Raw genomic sequence first — 18,473 nt, 5'->3', positions numbered from 1 at the left:
ACGATAAATCACGTTGTAAAGAGCAGGTACTCGCTTCACGGTTGTAAAAGAAAAAGGGGGAAGAAGGAAAAAATAAAGAAGAAAGATAAAAAGAAGAATAAGAATAAGTAAGGAGCAGCGGACGTTCGCTCGGCGAGTACCGGCCGTCAGGGATGAAAAGAGTACGGTAGTTTTGGCAGTCTCGAGCGAAAGGTCCAAAGAGTTTTTACACGCTCCCGCGGTTCTGTCCCGCACCGCGTAAGCCGAGGACGGTTGAATATAAGTAACGCGTTACGCGCTGCAATATTCGACGGCATGATGCAATTTGAAATATGACTTTCTTGTTACGGTCTGGCATATTTTGACAGGACCCAGGCACCTGGTCGCGGCTGTACTTTAAAAATATATTCTCCTCCTGTCTTCGGAATAAGAGCATCCTCTTTATTCTTTATTTAAACCGATGCATACATAGGTATGATGTACTCTGACCAGAAATACTAGACCCCGAATTGTGTCGTCGGGGTTGGTTAAATTTACAAGGAAAAAAGCGTGAGGATAAATATAAGAAAAAGTGAAAAATATCGGCGATACGTCACAAGACTCGGTGGAGAGCTCGATGTTATATTTATAAAAATTCCCATGACTCAACGACGTCCAATTTCGTACGCGAAGTATAGCCACTTTACGATGTACCAAAGCCGTACCGCAATGAGGAAATAATCCGTTGTTATAATTACGCTATATCACCCATAAAAAGATTGGCAATTATTTTTCACGCTGTATAACACAGGAACGTTCAAACGCGCGTATACAGAAAGGAAAAAATGTCGGTCCTCGATTATTTGAGCATCGTCGTTTATCTCGGGACGCGGTATAATCGCCGGAATACTCCACGTTTACGTTGAAGTAATAAAGGAAAAAGAAGAAGGTTCAACGCGCGTTACACTGGGTAAAAAAAAATTCGCAAGTTATACGTAAAAACGAACGGGTGTGGCAATAACGCTTCATCACTCCGCCACGGTACTTGTTTCAGTTCTATGCGATTTCACACCTGACACGCGAAAATGATTTGTGTTTAGCCCCTGTTTTTGCCACGCGTCAGGTTTTTCCCGTCTTCTCGCTTTTTCTTCTTCATCTACTTGCAATCGTACGAGAAATTTTTCAATACCCGCAGCCAACGTTTCATTCTAACTTTGAACAGATTCGGCTACACAGTGTTCCGTTATTTTCTGAGCATACTTTTCATTGCTCGAACGGTACGAGCAAAGATTACACCGTACGTAAAACTTGATATAAAACCCGAATGGTCGAAAAGATATTTCACCCGCACTTTTATTTTCAAAGGCAAGAATAATATTTGGTATTAATTTTGACGTACGGGTGTTTTAAGTCAGCCGTGACACCCTCGATCAATCAAATACCTATACCTATGCCGAAAGTAATGCCTACGTTGAATAAAAGATAATATAATAATTGATAAGTAACGAGGCAGGAAAATAATATTATAAAAGTCGCGAGGTGAAAAGTAAGACAGATTGAAAAATTAGAATAATTCCGAAGGGAATATTTGTTCAACTGATTGCAACGCAGGCGAGTTTACACACACAGGCGCACAGAGATTACACGAACACGGCCAAGTTTCGTCGAGCCTTCTTAACAACAACCTGCGTTATAGCCGTAGACTTGCCTCTAATGTCCTTCTTAATTGGCTAAAATGTATTCCAACAAACAAAGGCATTAATTTGCTGGCGACGTCCACCGCAGACAATAAGGCTGCCAAGCAATTCGTTCGAGTCGGTTGTACGAATACAAGGTATATACATAATTGCAGATAATGCCGGACAATATTTGGACCGTAATAGCAACGTACCGTAGTATTGGTATAATATTTGAAGCAATTGTGAATATTGGAAAAAAATGACACACATTTTTTTTTATCGTACTAATAATTGGCAGTCAAGCTGATTGAACGTTTTTTTTTATTTTTATCCACCCAAGCGACAGGTATTATTCGATTTGAATCGAAATTAGTTGTATCGTAAGTTTATCTTTCTACGAGGTACGTATCGCGTTGAAAGATTATTTAGAATGAAAAAAAAAAAAAAAAGAAATGTGAAATCGGGTATAAAATTGTGATTTCAATAATTGCATCCTTTTCATTAATTCTCCGTTTATTTTTTATTATCCCTCATTCAGCTTTGCGTTCCTTCTTAGAGACGGTTGTCGTTGAGTTATAATTCAGGTTCTCTGATTTGGGTGGGGCCGACGATCGCCGAGTCTCATCTTTGTGTTACAGAGACGGTGTTATACGTTATACGGTCGTCCGGGCACAGCAGCTTTCGCCGAAGGAAAGAATCCCTACGTCACCCGCTGTGCCGATAATAATTATTAAGGAACGGACAATGGAAAGAGAGAAAGATGCAAAGAGAAAGGTGGACGTACGGCTGGTTATTCGTCCGTGGGGATAAACTCCGAAAGATAACGACGCGTCGAAAGGAATAATAATTTGAAGATTCGAAGGTGGTGGAGGCATGCTGCAGGTAAGTATCACGGGGATTGGGCGACGCCGCCGCTATCCGGGGATTTCTCGGGCGAATAATTATACCCGCGCACGAATACACGCGCGGCCGCGATGCCGTTGCGAAGAAATTTTTGTGCCTGACATAAAAGTAATTAAAAGTGACGATCGAGAAGAATCGTCCAGCAATACCTAAGCGTAATAACGTTCCCCACGTATGTGACGCAGCTGCGATGCGGCGCGTTGGCGAGAGACGAAATCACTTCAGGGAAATAACAGTTTACACACAAATCGAATGGCCGAAGGTTTTCCTCGATGCGGCAAGTAGGGAAGAGGCGACTAATCAAGCCCCTAAAAAATCTACAGGGTAAGAGGGAAACAAAATCGCGTATACCGATGTAACTACCCGGCGCTGTGTGGTCCGAAGTTCGTTAACCTCCGGACACTGTATAAGACTTTACGCAGACACTGGACCAAATATATCCACCAATGCAGCAGTCCTAATAACCCAAATGTCTCGGTGAATCCGCTCAGCTTTTGCGTCATTTCGAGCTTCGCTTCCGAATCATTCAGCGCCCGAAACGAGCCTCGAGATGGATGCGAGGAATCTTTTTTCCTCGACGATTATACTTCAAGCCTGGAAGCTAAAGCTGCGAAAACATTCGACCGAAGCGGTAATCGTGCGAAGTTAGGAATTTACATCATCCACTGTTGTACATTGACCTACGAAAGAAATCAGCTGATTTACGCGGAACAGATGCGCCCCGGAGCGAACGGTTTTACAAAATTTCCATACCGTTCCTACGTGCAACCGGAAATAGAGGTTCAATTGTGTTGTAAAATATTCCCTTTACCGTTGATCATTTCTTTCGTATGATAGAAAATTAAAAAGACAATAACAAAAGGGGTTGCCACCGCTCCTGTGGCTTATCATAATATGTTAGCCTCTGCGGCAAACTCTCAATCCCTCGCAGTCCATTCTCTATCCCCAACAATTCTCAGTCGAGACGGACCTTTTCGCCGGTCTCTCCGAAGGTAACGATAAAACCAAATATGTGAGAGCAGAAAACAGCGCGTTTGAGAGAAGGAAAAAAAGTGACCAGAGGCTTCTCCGCGTGGCGTGAATAAGTTAGAATTCGGGGGTAGGTCGTGTTGAAAATTTGCGAGACAATCCGTAGCTATCGAAGGCGTGAAATATATCGGGGTTAACAATAAGTTCGACCCCGTTGCCGAGGGCGCGATGGACGCGTGATGCGAAACGGTGAGTACGTGTACCAATAGGCGTACGTGCGGATCGTCCGAGGATATTGCCGAGGGCGCAGGGGGTTTGTCGGGGGGTGGGGGTGACGAGGGGGGCAGAGAAGTCAAGACGCAAATAGCTCGCCCAACTTAGCCTAACGGAGCAGGCAACCAGCACCAGGCACCGAGAACCGAGCCTCGAGCTTCGAGCATCAAGAAACGGCAATCGGTGAGCACGTGCTGACGAAACGAAGCCAACGAAGCCACGCACACTCGCTCCTCGGCGACGGGTCTTTTTCCTACTCCTCTTCTTCCTAGTCTTCTTTAGGGAATGGGATCCGGTATATTTGAGAAATGCAGGCCCCGCGCCTCAGCGACCAAACTTCGAGATTCTCGTCACGCCGTGTATTTGCCATGATTTTTATCTCGGAACGGATCTTGACCTCGGGATGGGCGGCGTGTTACGGATGCAGAGGACATATTTCGCCCGGAGTATGCGAACTTTTGCTGCGGCTTGTGCGATTCTGAGAAAAAAATATTCAAAGTCCGCCGAAAATGGTAGCACCGAAGCGCAGTAAACGCTCTGTGCAAATATTGAAAACAGTGATTGCAGAAAAAATGACGACGCGAACTATTCGCGATCGTATGGGATTAACACATTTTTTTAAAGAAACCGTTCTTCTATCGTTGTTCTATGAATATTCCTGCACATTTAAAGAAACCGTTCTTCTATCGTTGTTCTATGAATATTCCTGCACAGCAAATAAATAGGTCGAATAAGAGGAAATCCTGTTGGAACATTTCCTCCGCCTGCGATTTGTTACGACACGGGCACCGGAAAGTTCCGGACTAATTCTACGCTTCCTGCAGATCCCCGTTAGACAGTTTGGATTGTAATTACAGCAACCTTCGGGGCGATGGAATTTGGAAGTGGTAGCGGTCCCTTGATAAGTTCCGATTCCCAGGGAGGGTGGTTTATTTAGGTTTCAAGCTTTCAGAGAAGGTGTACGGAGGCACTGACCGATCTCGAGTTCGTTGGTTTTCTGTTTAGGGCGCAAATGAAGACTGCCGACAGTTTTATGAAATCAACACAAGCACGGTGCCGGCATGGATGCTGCACGGTGAAAAGGCAGCCCTATTTCGGGCAATATACTCAACTTGGTTAAAGCAGCAGCCCGGACGGCTTTCGGGGTCGTTCAACTTGAATATAAACCGAATATAGATCGAAAGAATAATTATTCACGGAGCTCTCAAAACGGCCAGAGAGGGTAGGATACGCACCGATGCATTAGTATTTTGAGATGAACGGAAAAAACCGATCCTTCATTCTGTCTGGTTATAACCCTGGATAGGTATACACTGTACGCCTCGGGATCTCATACAGCAGGGAGTGCGTTAGTGCGTCGAGGCGTTGTAGGTACGCACTCCTAAAAATAAAACTAAGCGTTATTTCGGTTGACTCTTATTTCCCAATTTATCAGGCGAAACCGTTTAGCGGAAGCTTCTAAATCACTGAGCCTCGAAACAAGCGGGCAAGTGGCTTGTTACACGTTCCACCGATATTATTAATAGGCCGAGTACGGCACTAATCGAATCGTCACGAAGTTGCGACCAGCCGTACCTTCGCAGAATGTTAGAAACAATCCGGACGACGTGACGATCCATTCATTCGCATGTGGGTAATATCATTGAAGAGGAAACGATTTAGGTGATAAAAACCGAAAGAGAAATAGAAGCAACGGAGTCGAAGTAAGTCGGGAGGCTTTAAAAAAGGTAAAAAGGTGTCAAAACCAAGAATGAAAGCTTACTGCCGGCAGCTGCAAAGCTTCCGCGGGTAAAAAACAGGCCGAGGAAAAAGAGAAGAAACTACGCCGAGTCGAGTCGCGTTCGCTGCACTCGCACGAAAATACCAAACCGCGTCCCAATGTCCCAGTCGTATACCACGACGCACTTAGTATACCTTCTGATATAAAAATATGTATGTATAAACTGGAGATATAAAGACGATACGAGCATCGAGTGCGTCTGCGTCGCGGGTTGTGCGTACGCGAAACGTTGCAGGCGGGCCGCCGCCTCCGAGGAGAAGTTATTGGGCCGTTTGCGATGAAATGTATGCAGGCGACGAGGGTGATCACCTTCTACCATTTTTTATTTCCTCCCCGGTTTGCACACGCGGCGGTTGCGCGATACGCGGTGGAATTCTTCGGGTTAACGTTCCTCGTCGATAATAAGCGACGAAGAACCGGCTGTGACTGTGACTGTAACCCAGATGCGAGTGAATTAGCCGGGCGGTAATGACGCAAGGGTGTGACGGATTGGCCACGGCGGAGGAACGATAGTTGGTAGACGACTCTCTCGGGAAGTTGGAGAGAATCTAGACTACGAAGACGGCTTAATAAACAAAATAAATATCTCTGGAAGTATCCGAGAGCCGGCGGCAAGGTAGCGTAGGTATTAAACGTCCAAGAGATCGCGGGCTGACTCACGGAATTGAAGCTGGGAGCCGAGAGAGACGTGGAGGAGTGCCAGCCGATGACGGAGAGGGCGTCCTGGCCTAGCAGAAAACCCGCTAAGCGGTCCACGAGCCGCCACCGCTGCTTTCATTGACAAATTATTGACTAACTATCTCGCGGATGGATCGTTGCTCTCGGTGATATTCGGCAAGGTTCTCTCCTTCAGCCGCCTTCGTCCGCACCCTGCGTATTTCTGTTCCGCGTCAATTTGCCTCTCTGTTCGTATTGCGTGCAATTCGGGATTACATGCGAACGTTTGGCGGGTTCCCGAAGCTCCGAGATTCTTACGCCAACTGCAGCACTCGTGGTGCAAACTTTATTGCGAAATCCACGTGGCCGTTTTCCGGTGGCTGAGAGGCTGATTCAACGGGGATAGCATTTGCACACGCTTACAATGTAGCTGACCGGTGCAGAATTCGGCCGCGGTATTCGACCTGGTCCGCGCTGTTTCGCAGATGCGATTTTGGCCGCGAGTAACGCGACGAAATGAAACGGCGGGATCAGAGTTGCGCCGAAGTGACGAAGTCGATTGTCCTATGCAGATTTTAGACGTCGAATGAACGAGAAGCGTTGACTGCAATAAAGCCCTCACCTACTCCGTCCAAGGCCTGATGGCCGCGGTGCTTTAGAGGCGAAGCCGAGTGGCGTTACGGCGATTGCGTAACCTTATTAAATCTGTTGGTAAATCTACCATACTTTGTTTTCTCTCCTAGCAAGCTTTACGGCCCCGCAAGCATATGTTTCGGATACATAAAATTGAAATTTATCGTCTCACATTCGACACCGCGGCTCAATGGAAATCGACCTCGGCTGAAAGCAATCTATGCCAAATATTTTAAGGGGAAATTCCATCAGCACCGAACAAGGCGCTCCGAGACCTTGGCTTGATCGGAGGACCGATCCGATCGCAAAGTAGTTTCCCAAAAACGATAACTGCAGCTAAACCTCTTGGATCAACATTTTCCTTTTTCTTTCACTCAGGCGATGCAGAGAATTCGCGGAAGCCCCGTCGAATTTTCTCACGCGTACCTGAGTCGACCGAAGCTTTCCGCGAGATAATATTTATTCGTCCGTATGCTTAGAAGTATCAATCAACCGGCAACGGGGGGCAAATTGCTGCATATTTTCAAATTCATACATCATTTATTCCTCTTTTAGCTCACGCTTCGTTACCCAAATGTTTTAATTTTTACCATCTGTTGAAACAGATGCGGACGGCCTTCGCTATGCGAATAATTTCAGTGGCGCTTCTGCCGAGAAAAGATGGAGAAAAAAAAAAAAAAAAACCAAAAACTCGCGGAGCTAAAAAAGCATCGGGCAAGTTAGCCCGCGTTGGGCAGAGTCGACTAAGTAGACTCGTAGTTGCAGTCACACTCGGAGTTGGAGTTGAAGTTAGTGCAGAACAAGGCGCTTTACATAGCATGGCGCGCGTCTGGCCATGTCGGGAATGACGGAGGGGAGAGCCATTACTAGCTAAAACTCTGGACGAAAATACCCATAGCGCAAGGACAAGGGGAGTGCTAATGCCTTGATGCTTTGCTTTGCCTTAGCTTTGCTCCGCTTTGCCAGTCTGCCAGCGCCGTCCAAATACGAGCACGGATTTCGTTGTGCGAGTCTCAGTTTGAAATATGCAAGCCTTCGCAGCATTGCGATTATGAAAAGATCCTTTCCACAGAGGGAATCCTACCGGAATGATCAGAATTTGAATTCGAATTGATCTTTGTTCGAGAGAAAAAAAATATAAGCTTAGCAAATGGTTTATTTTCCAGAAAGAAAATTTCGCACCTCGTGAGTGATGAGCAATTTTTTGGAAACAAATTGCATTGAAGTATCAGATAAGCAAATATTGTAACATGCAACGGGAGGTATTGTTGTTTGTCGTATTTACTTTGGCAGCTGGCGAGGTATTTTTAAAAAACGAACATCTACAGCGGGCAACAACTCCTTCTCGTGATATTCGTAGAAAATATCCCAAGATTCGTTTTGTAAACATCGAACTAATATCTTTGAGAGTAATCCTCAACGCGTATTGCGCAACAGCTGGCTGACAGCTCGAACCTCAGAGGCAAATAGACTTTCAGTTTGTAAAAAAATGAAAATCTCGTCTCATGAACTCTAAATCAGACCCTCCAATAAAATTGCAACTTTGCCGAGACCAGAAACGTATTGCTTTACCTCGTTGGAGCGGCATTCTTTGAACTAATCGTGAGAATTAAACGATCATCGGATCTTCGTTGCCTGATTTTGATTACGATTACGCGATTCACCAGGACATCTGTTTCAACGTTAAAGATAAGTAAAAAAAAAAAAAATGTAGCGCGTAACAAATCGTTGGAGAAACGTATCGAATTTGAGAAACGGGCGCCGAAGCATCTGGAGCTTTAGGGTAGAGTAAGAAATCATGAGAGAATGAGGTTTATCAAAGAGACTGAAAAGCGAAGTCTAAAGCGACTTAATAAAATATACTAGGTGTACCACTGTACTCGGTTCCGTGTAATGGTTGGGTTGTATCCAGGTCACTGCAGCGTTGGTGGTAGTCAATGGCGTCGGGTTGCTCAACGTCGAGACGAAGATGACAGAAAGTGGTAAAGAGGATCAAGTCGAGACGGACTTGAGTTCCACTCATTAAGGACAACAACGGCACACCCCGTCGCTAACCTCTTCCCAGAAACTGAGCCAAAGGCAAAAGCAGACGGTGTCATACCTCATATCTCGTCTGTCCCAGCGGCCCGACATCCCGACGTTTTCGCTCATCCCGACCCGGAAACCTGCGCTTTGGTATTGTCTCCGAACATGAACGTGGTTTAATAATATCTGACAAACGTAGCTGAGCGACTCTGGAATTCGGAGCGAGGAACAAACGCGGGAATTCACTGCCGCTTGTGCAAAATGTCCAGAACGCACCGCAAAGTTCTTTCATTTTGCGAGTCGGGGTTTTTCCGTTCCCGGAATTGTTTAGGGATTTCCTTGAAAAAAGCTACTTACGCGTTTGCGCAACGTCGCGGCGGCGGGAGAAAAGCAGGGGATCGCGGTTGACGGCGCGTGACTAAACTGCAAGACTTTAACTACAAGCAAAGCAGTTAAAAGTTAAACTGGAGTGTTTTAACCTCGGAAGACTCGGCTTTCTCGGTTAGCTCAAACCTTACCAACGTACGGAATCAGTAAATCACGCTTCCGACTTTAATATCGGCGCACCGCGCACTTCGTATCAACTAAGGAACACTTTATACAAGTTGGCTGGCCTGCAGCGATCGCGCGCTCGTGTAGGAAACTAGCAATTAGTCACGGAAGCGGGAAAAGGTGCTCGTAAGTAATTAATCAAGTTATTATCCTTGCAAGCTTTCGAAATAGACGATCCAGATGCTTTCAACTTCAAGTGATTTTACTTTACCGAACCGTCGTCGACACATCGTCACCGGATGTGGTACCTGTATTACATCGAGCTAGCAAATTCACCACAAGGTAAACAGCCACGCAAACACATTTTCACCGTTTAATGTTCCCGATGTTAGATGTTGTCGCTTAGACCGCAGAGATCCTACTTCCGTACCGCGGTTGTCAAAACTAGAATATTCAAACACCCTGCCGATCGGAAAGAAAAAACTGCAAAAAGAGTGTGTGAATCAGTCATTTATCGTTAATCTGGCCCGAGAATGAAACGGCGACCGTACTCACAGAGGAATTACATCGCGATCGAGCCAGGGATTAAATTTAGCGGGAATGATTGACTTGAAAACAATCAGCCCTCCGTGACGTCGGTAGGAATGGCGGATTTTACTAGCGTCAGACGCATCGGAGGCGTTGCCTAACTCGAATGACAACTTGAAATCCGTAGAGAAGTGTACTATGTTTTATTATCTAACTCGCTGAGATTGGTTCAAATTCTTTTCAAAAAAGGGATTAGGATCATCCGCGGAGTCCGAAAGGAGAAAGATAAAACGCGCCTATTAGAATTCTAGCAAGCTTCGATTTAAATAAAACTTTCCGTCATCGTTACGCGCTGTACAGGGAATTACAGTAGTAAGTCCAAATATCGGGTCAGACTATAACGGCTGGAAGAGTATCTTTAAAAATTGTGAGAAAAACGTTAGGCGATTATCAATGGTCGATAAAAACTAGAAAATTATACCATTCTCGAGCGCGTTACATTTCCGCTTCCGAAAATCACTGCACGTGCGCACGCGCGGTCGTCAGAAGCACCTGACTTCCGCCTTGCGGCCGCTCTTTGCCATACATCACACGGTCACGTCCCACTAACGGAGCACATCAGACGTTCCAAAATCTACTTCACGCAATTCCACTACGCGTTAGGCATCAGCCGTTATATGTGTGTACCTAGGAGCCCGGTCAGTCTTGGGCGCAAATAAACGCGCGGCGAAACACTTTGAATGTGAGAGAAAATTGAGGACGTAAATTCCAGGCAATGAAACGTTGAAACTTCGACAATAACCGATCTTGGTCAACGCAACGATCGCTCGTAGCCGCATTGGCAGTCGGAAGGGTTGAAAACCACGGGGGTTCGATGGCCAGGCCAGAACTCCACCTCGACTCGAGGCTCTAGGCAATGGTGGCGAATCTCTTGGGAAGCGAAGCTGCTCGTGCAACGTCCATTAGCGTGTTGGACTTTATCATCATCTAGCGATGCAGTAACGCGTTTATTATTGCGTTTGGCAAGCATTGCCGCCCGGAGAACAGCTGAACGCAACTTTGTCCGAGGACGCAGTAAGGCCACAAATAATCCAGCGCTCGAAGCATAATAAGTCTTACGCTCCGTAATTCCCTCGGTTGAAATTCGCACCTGCCAAAAAAGACTCGGACCTCCGGCGATGCAACGGAGCAGCTCGATCCGAAACGGCTGCGCTGGGATAACGCTGCAACAACCGCCTGCCACGTTCACCCTGGCATTGGTTGGGGTAAAGCAAACAAATTTCTGAGGCGCGATCGGGTTCGTTTACGATATCAGTGAACCATGGGTTTGATTCACTGTTTAGAGCCAAGCCCCAGGAGGCACCCTGCCTCGCGATCGTAAACAAGGATGAGTTCCTTCTCCCTCTGCGGGCCGCGGTCTGCTGAGTCTCAACCGAGTGTCTCTCTCGTATCATTTCATTTCGAGGTCACCGGAGTTTTCATGAAATTAGCGGAGGCAGGTTGGAATCGACGAATCTCGGCAGACCGACGGATGTAATGTTCGTGATTCCGGCCTCGTTTAAACAACGGCATTTCCAACGGACTCCGAGCTTTTAATCCCTGATTTGGTTCAGCCGTGCATCAAGAAAGAAGATTGTCTATAGGCTGAAAACGCAGAGTCACGAAATAGGTGGCTGCTGGTAGAATACGTGTGACGAGAATGAATACGCTTGACAGGGATCACAAATTAACGAGGTATTACCAATCGATCAAAGTCGTTCTTAGCCCATTCACCTAAATATCAGAGCATTAGTTTTTCTGTCCAGTGTTGGTATTGGTAGGGGATCGATGGGCGGATACGCAACGCGTATTTTCGAGCATAAGCGGCGTGATGCGTCAATGTATCTCTCTATAGGCGCGTGGGTGAAAAAATAATCTAATTTGAAAAATATCTTAATATATATACATATACATATAGCGTCTACACCTAAAAACGTCAGGAGGTTATAGTCTTTTATCAGAAATGTTTTCGAAGCCCCCTTCTCTGGTACATAATTTGCGTGAGTCAGCATACTTGTCGAATTCCGTGCGGATAACCGCAGTGCCGAAACATGCACGCGGTTACAAGAATGTTGTTATACGTGTTCAAGCGGAATTAGATCGCGAATTGGAGAGCAGCGTTGTTCCGTGCTGCGAGATGTTGAGTCACTTATTTTATGACGTTCCTATTCCCCGACGTCGCGAAGCGATCTCGCTAAATCGCGAAAAGAAAATATTCCGACCGCTGCAGCTGCGCGCGTGCAACTCCGGCTCGGTGACGTGGTGAAACGGTCACGAATAAACGACGTCGCCTCCCTCGGACGGCGGTTTGGTTTATTTTTTAGATCATCGTCGCCGCGACTACATTCACTGAAATTTGGAAGTTTTTGGCAAGGTGTATCTTCGATTATTTATCGACATGGTATGCGTGGCGAGTGGGTGATTCTGGCAGTCTTCCAAACGGCGACACCACCTTCCACCACCGTCCTCTTCGTCGTCACCTCGGTGCTACCACCACCACCACTACTACCACTGCCGCACCGTCACGTCGACGTCTCTTCGTCGAGCTGCCTGATCACCCGAACGCGTTGCGAGGCCGCTGTTGCTGTGTTATATGCGTTATGCATTCTGCAACGAGTTGCGAGCGAGTCTTACGGTTCATGTTTTTAATACACAACAACGACCAAGTGCAACTGCGTGGGATGGGATATTGCACAGATGTACATCGAAAAGCACTGAAATGATATACGGCGATATTGTTCCTGGTTGCAGTTAACTAACCAATGGGACAGGTACGACGCTTTCCCTGATGTTGATTTACTGGTCGACTGTCGAGCAATGAAATTTTTCTGATATACACATGAATGGTCGTGACTGACTTTTGTTGTTGCGTAACTGTTCGGGTCTGTAAGGCCCACCGGTAATTTTGAGAAAACGATGTTTTGATGGGCAACAAACGACGATTGTGTAGAATAAAACGGAAATCGCCAGCCTACGCGCCCGAAGCCGGTTGATGTTAACGAGTCGGAGTATTCGCACGCCTCCCCTGAATCTCGGTATGTGCATTTTGTTAGGAGAAAATTCTCCAGTCGCGCCCAAGAAGATACCCGTTGTCAGTAATCACTGCACGCCATGGGAGTCAGGGATAAATTTAGAGTTTATTTTCCTTCGACAGCTGTTGGGTTTTACGTTTACGACCCATTTGCAAACAGATCGCTTTTATTCCGATGTCTCTGATTTAAGTCAACGTTTAAAATTTATCCAAGTTTTATTCTTATACCCGACGCGTGGGCGTAAGAAGATGTAATCTTGGTCAAAAAGCAGGAAGTGCGAAAGAGAGCGAAAAAGAGAGAGAGAGAGAGAGAGAGAGAGAGAGAGAGAGAGAGAGAGAGAGAGAGAGAGAGAGACAGAGAGAATAAAAAAATTTCCAAGCCAAAGGACCGCTCGAGTGTATATGAGAGAATTTACACAAAATGTAAAGAATTTTTCTTCTCCCCGCCCAATTTCCACCGACTCATTTATCACTCGGCCAAGTTTATTTAACCAGATTTATACGGTGACACGTTAAAGGTCGAGAGCATCGTTACACAAGTAGGCGTGTAGCATCCACACGTAGGTAAATTTTGTTTAAAGGTCCCCGAAAATTAAGAAGGTAGAGGGGACGGATTTTCGGAAGTCAATATACCGCCTCGACGCGTCTAACTCTCCCTTGTAAATTTATGTCCACACATACAGGTCAGATCGTTCGCTAGTCGTGGACCATTTGATTGTCATCGCTCGTTCGAGAATTTATGCCCCAAGACAGCCGTGAAAAGCTTGATGAAAAAATAGAATAGAAAAATAGCTTACATAACACACATTTATACATGTACCTGGATGCCTATATTTTCATTTAACTCTCCGCTAACGTCTACACACCCACCCGTGTATCGTATTTTTAAGTTAATACTAAGATTTTTCTGCTTCTTCTATTTATTCTTCCTTTTTATATAAGATTCAGTGGCATCTCTAGAGCAGAAAATTTGCCACCTAGACTATTTTAACGTAGCAGATTGCGACAGTGAACTTCGTATCGGCCGCGGTGAGCCCGAAAAATATGTAAGCGCAATAGTAATAGGTAGGTGAAAAATGGATGTCGATTTTTCGTTGTTCGCGGATTTCTGTCTCGAAATAACACTCCCAGAAGCATGTAAATCAATGAAACGAGATCAGTCACGTTTGTTGCGAAATTCGTTTCAGTTCTTCGCTGTCAGGGTTTAATATTGCAACGAGATTTTTTTTATACGCAGTTACACCGTATCTGAAAGACACTTTAAAAGCCTGTCGTGCACGTTCGGTAGTCACAATATACAGTATTCGCAATGTTCTGTATATTTTTTCGCGCCACCGCTCGTATTTCCAGCTGTGAATCAGGGCGAAGACCCTTCCTCGTTTTTTTTTTTTTTCAAACTTGCCACGAGGCTAAGCATAAAAGTTACGTTCAGTTTGGCAGGGTATCGGGCTGTCGGTGGTTCAAGGTACTGTGCAAATCCAGGCTTCTAGGAAGCTAAAGTTGTTCACTCAACGAAGAGTGAGAAGAGTTCCCGAAGGGACGAATGCTGTGCGAGTTGAACACCAACTCTTTCCTCGGAACCACGATCTGCTGCCGGTCGTCGAATTTGGCATTCGTAAGGCGCCTGCTATCCGAAAGTCAATATATAGCATTTTGGTTCTCACCCGGTACATAATTAGTGTCACGTAGGTACTAAAATAATACACACGCTGCCATCCGTCATCTGGGACGAACAAGTCCCACTTCTAGGTCCTTTTCCTAGGAGGTAAAACGAGAAGAAACGACGCGTCTTTAGGCAGGGGTGAAAAGAGATGGTAAATAAAAAATAAGCAAGCATAATGGTTCCGGTGGCCTTAATGAATTTCAACGGTGGTCCACGCTCCAACTGCCTCGCGCGCCTGGTCTGCCAAACTTAGAGCTTGCAGACAGTAGAATAATCGTTTTCCGTAATAGACATGTCTTCGAAATAGATCGCGAGAAAAACAATGTTTTTTAGGTTATCTATCGTTGATCAGCGTTGGCCGAAGCCCCGATGGATTGGCTCGAAGACGTTCAATGGCTAAGCCACTGTTTTACTGCTGGTAAAAATCGACGAGCTTGAAGTTAGTAAAGTTTACTGAATTTCAGACAATTCCAAAATAGCGAAATAACGCTTTTCCTCAGCAGGAGTCGTTGCGATGACGTTACTAATTTCAATACGATAAAAATCTTCCATATTCTTATTGATTGTTCATTCATTTGTCACTGTTCAGTTATGAAGAGTGGTTAGAAAAAGTGGGAAGCGGCTTTTCTAACGACGTTCAAGTGTCTGTTTCAATCTCCACTACCTACGGATCTCATAGTCAATGTAGGTCTGAGGTCACGTGGAAAGTGAAAATAAACTTTTGCTTTAACGATGCCGCGATGCTTGACATCGAACAGAGACAACGTCTGTTCGTGTCCTTTCTTCCTCTCTTTTACTTTTTTGCTTCTACACTCTCGCCTTCCTTCGTTCTATCTTCTTAATATCCGAGTAGGACCGGCACAAAGCGACATTTCAAGATTTATGGTTAACCGCGCAAGGTCAACGCGACCCTTGAAGAGGCTTCGAGGGATGCGTTCAACCCCGGATGCTCCCGTTTCAAAATTATTCTATTCCATCGTCGATATATCAGCGGCCGCGCGTATAAGGCAGCTTTATTCGCAGATAAGAAGGTGAACAACCTGGGATAAAAATACGTCGGTGTAGAAGAAGAGTGACTAGTTGGACTGCATAGTCGTCTGATTGGAATGTGCCCCGCGCCAGAGTGTCAGTCCAACGGTACGGACACTGAGGAATGATTGACCTAAAGATAAAGTGCTCATTCTGTTCCTAATTAAGACTGACTTTTCACCGTAAAAGAAATATTTCAGGAGTCAGTCACGACGGTCCACCGAGTGTCCCACTTTCATCAAACTCTTTCAACGAATACTCGTCTCCTCGTTCTTCTTCATCTTCTTCTCCTTCTTCTTCTACTATTTCGCTGCTAAGACGTAACGGAGTAAGGTGATCATGAGTGAGTCGAGGTGCGCGAACACTTCTCGTCACGATTAAGGATAATCTCGTGGCGAAAGAGATGGCATGGAAAAATTCCGACGTTTGAGGTGGTCCGGTGCTTTGCTGCGAATATGCACTACCTGAGTGTTTGCGACAATTCGCGAATGGCTTGTCAGCTATTGCATCAACGCAAGGGCGAATTAGAGATAAATTAATCACGCTGGCGTTTCCAGATTCGCTCGAGTAAACCACAGCGTGTATTTGCTAGCTACACGAAAATAGCGTGACGTAACAAAAACACAGGGTGAATTTTACGGTGTTGCTTTGTTATGCCCGACAGTATTGTCGATGGCAGCAGTGCTGCGAGCTGGATTTACGCAACGATCCGAAACGACGACAAAAGTCGGCGATCGCCGGGTGATTGATGAAGGAGAACGACATGAATTAGGGAAACCCGACATTTATTATGTTAATTGTTAGTGGTACAGAAAACATACAATTCACACGAGAAGGACGAAAAAATACAAACTCAACTCCACAACAATCGTTATATTATTATTATTATTATTGTTGCTATTGTTACGCTATGGTTATTTGATCATCGTCAGATCTCGACGTCAATTTATACACATCAAACGACACGCCGACGTATCAATATGGCGTACCGTCACAGTGTTTGCAGCGTTTTGCCCTCGGCTCAGGCATTCTGTGATGACCTGGTGACCTCACCGATATTCCATCGTCGGTGTACCTCCCCCTCTTCAACAATTTCACTTCACTCTTGGTTCAACTGCCTTGAACATCAATCGTCACTTCATTAGGTACATCGGGAACTCCGTTTAGCAAAATAACGTACCCAACTTTTGATCCTCACCAGAACAATGTTCTCGTGATTAAATCAAGTAAGTTTCACTTATAGCGTCAACGTCGAATCGTTCGAATGTTTAACTCTTCGGCGATATTTATTTTTCCATCTTCTCGAAGAGTTCTGTGATGAACAAATGACATCCGTTTACCACGGGCTCGTTCATCAATGGTCGAGAAACTTTAGGAAAGAATATATTCTTTTGCGTTGTTTATCTTGAAGTTAGCAAGGAGCTGTCGAAAGCGTTCGTGCTTTAAAGTTTATTTAGGAAGTCTTAATTAGCTAGTTTAATTCGACTGGCTGTATAATAGTGGTCCTCTGTCTGTGAGCATTATTTATTTACAATTTTTCAATAACTTATTAATTCTCCTCGACGACTCTGCAACCCATTCATCCTCTTTTATACCTTTCAGTCCTGGTGCAAGATATCTCGTTCGAAAGATTACAGTCCGGTTACTTCTTCTTCGTTTGAAAATTTCTTTAAAGGGAATGCTGTTTTTCTCGCTGGGAATGATAAGTCGTAGTTCGTTCGTAATTTAAACTAAAAAATTAATTCTTCTTCTTCTTCTTCTTCTTCTTCTTCTTCTTCGTTCACATTCGTTATCCACTTTCGTTGCTCACACTTGGACGACGGCCTCGACACCGGCCATATTGAATCTTACATATCATTAGCCAGGAATCACAATCCAGTCCCAACAGACTTGGGTACCTACAGTTGAGAACGAAACCGAAGCTGAGAAGCAACAGTTGTCAGTGTTTTCCCCACCCGAGCTGATTCAAACTAACAGAGACATTCCGCTCCTCCTCGACCGCCAACTTCCCCGTGATCTTTCCACACCGCCTGCGATCCTTGTTCAGTATCGTCTCCGTGTATTCCGCTATCCCTGCAGTCCGCACCACGCGACTTCGAGGTGCCTTGGTCTGACAGGTGGTCGCCACCAGTCCACCCAGCCACCCGTCCCGAACAACTCCGACGAGCAAATTGAGTAAGGGTGTCGATCGTACTCGCGGTATGAGTTCAGTCCTCGCTACGATAATATTCTGGAATCGCTGACAGTCGCTGACAGTCGCTGACAATCGCTGAGAATCTCTGCCTCCTCCGGACGTTAACCAGGCGGCAATTGCCCGGCCAGCTTTCGACGACCTCCTGACCGTCCCCAGTCCTTCTTAACCTGAAATCCACCTGCACGAGTCGCTCGCCCGCAACTTGTCAATTGACGTCGAGCTCAGACCAGGCTTCAGTGCGCTCCGCGCTCGTTCGTCATATGACAAAACGTGCAGCGTCCAGGTGCGGTCCGGTTGCAATCACTAGTGCGAGCGATTGAAAACACGCCGATCACATCGCGAGGGAGGACGCGTAGTCGCCGGAGCGTCTCGCAGCCATGTCACACACGCACTGACGGACGCCCGACGCCGGGACGCCGCCTTCGGCTGGACTCGGACAGCCGCCTCGGCAGGCGTCGGGACGCCTGGCTTTGCGCCAACTGCAAGCCGTCCACGGACCAATGTTTGCTTCCCGAAAGCACTTCTTTTTTTCTTTTTTTTTTTTGTTCTTTTTTTCCTTCGATTACGATGATTCTTTTTCGTCTCCGTCATCGAAATTGTTCTCTTTTCTGCGTTCTATG

At 45.8% G+C, this 18,473-nt stretch overlaps 1 protein-coding gene across 2 annotated transcripts in view; it reads right to left on the bottom strand.

Moving 5' to 3' along the window:
- Positions 1-18,251, bottom strand: part of LOC107217949 (myocardin-related transcription factor A) — a 169,380-nt gene extending 151,129 nt beyond the window's left edge. For both annotated transcript variants that reach the window (XM_046743048.1, XM_046743049.1), the window contains exon 1: positions 16,649-18,251. In XM_046743048.1, the coding sequence (XP_046599004.1) occupies positions 16,649-16,688 (40 nt within the window). In that variant the 5' untranslated portion in view covers positions 16,689-18,251. The remainder of the gene's footprint in view (positions 1-16,648) is intronic.
- Positions 18,252-18,473: the final 222 nt, after the last annotated feature.

Source organism: Neodiprion lecontei, chromosome 6 (assembly GCF_021901455.1).
Source record: "Neodiprion lecontei isolate iyNeoLeco1 chromosome 6, iyNeoLeco1.1, whole genome shotgun sequence".
Lineage (NCBI taxonomy): Eukaryota > Metazoa > Arthropoda > Insecta > Hymenoptera > Diprionidae > Neodiprion > Neodiprion lecontei.
The sequence above is the reverse complement of the archived record's forward strand: the minus strand, read 5'-3'. Positions and strand labels throughout refer to the sequence as shown.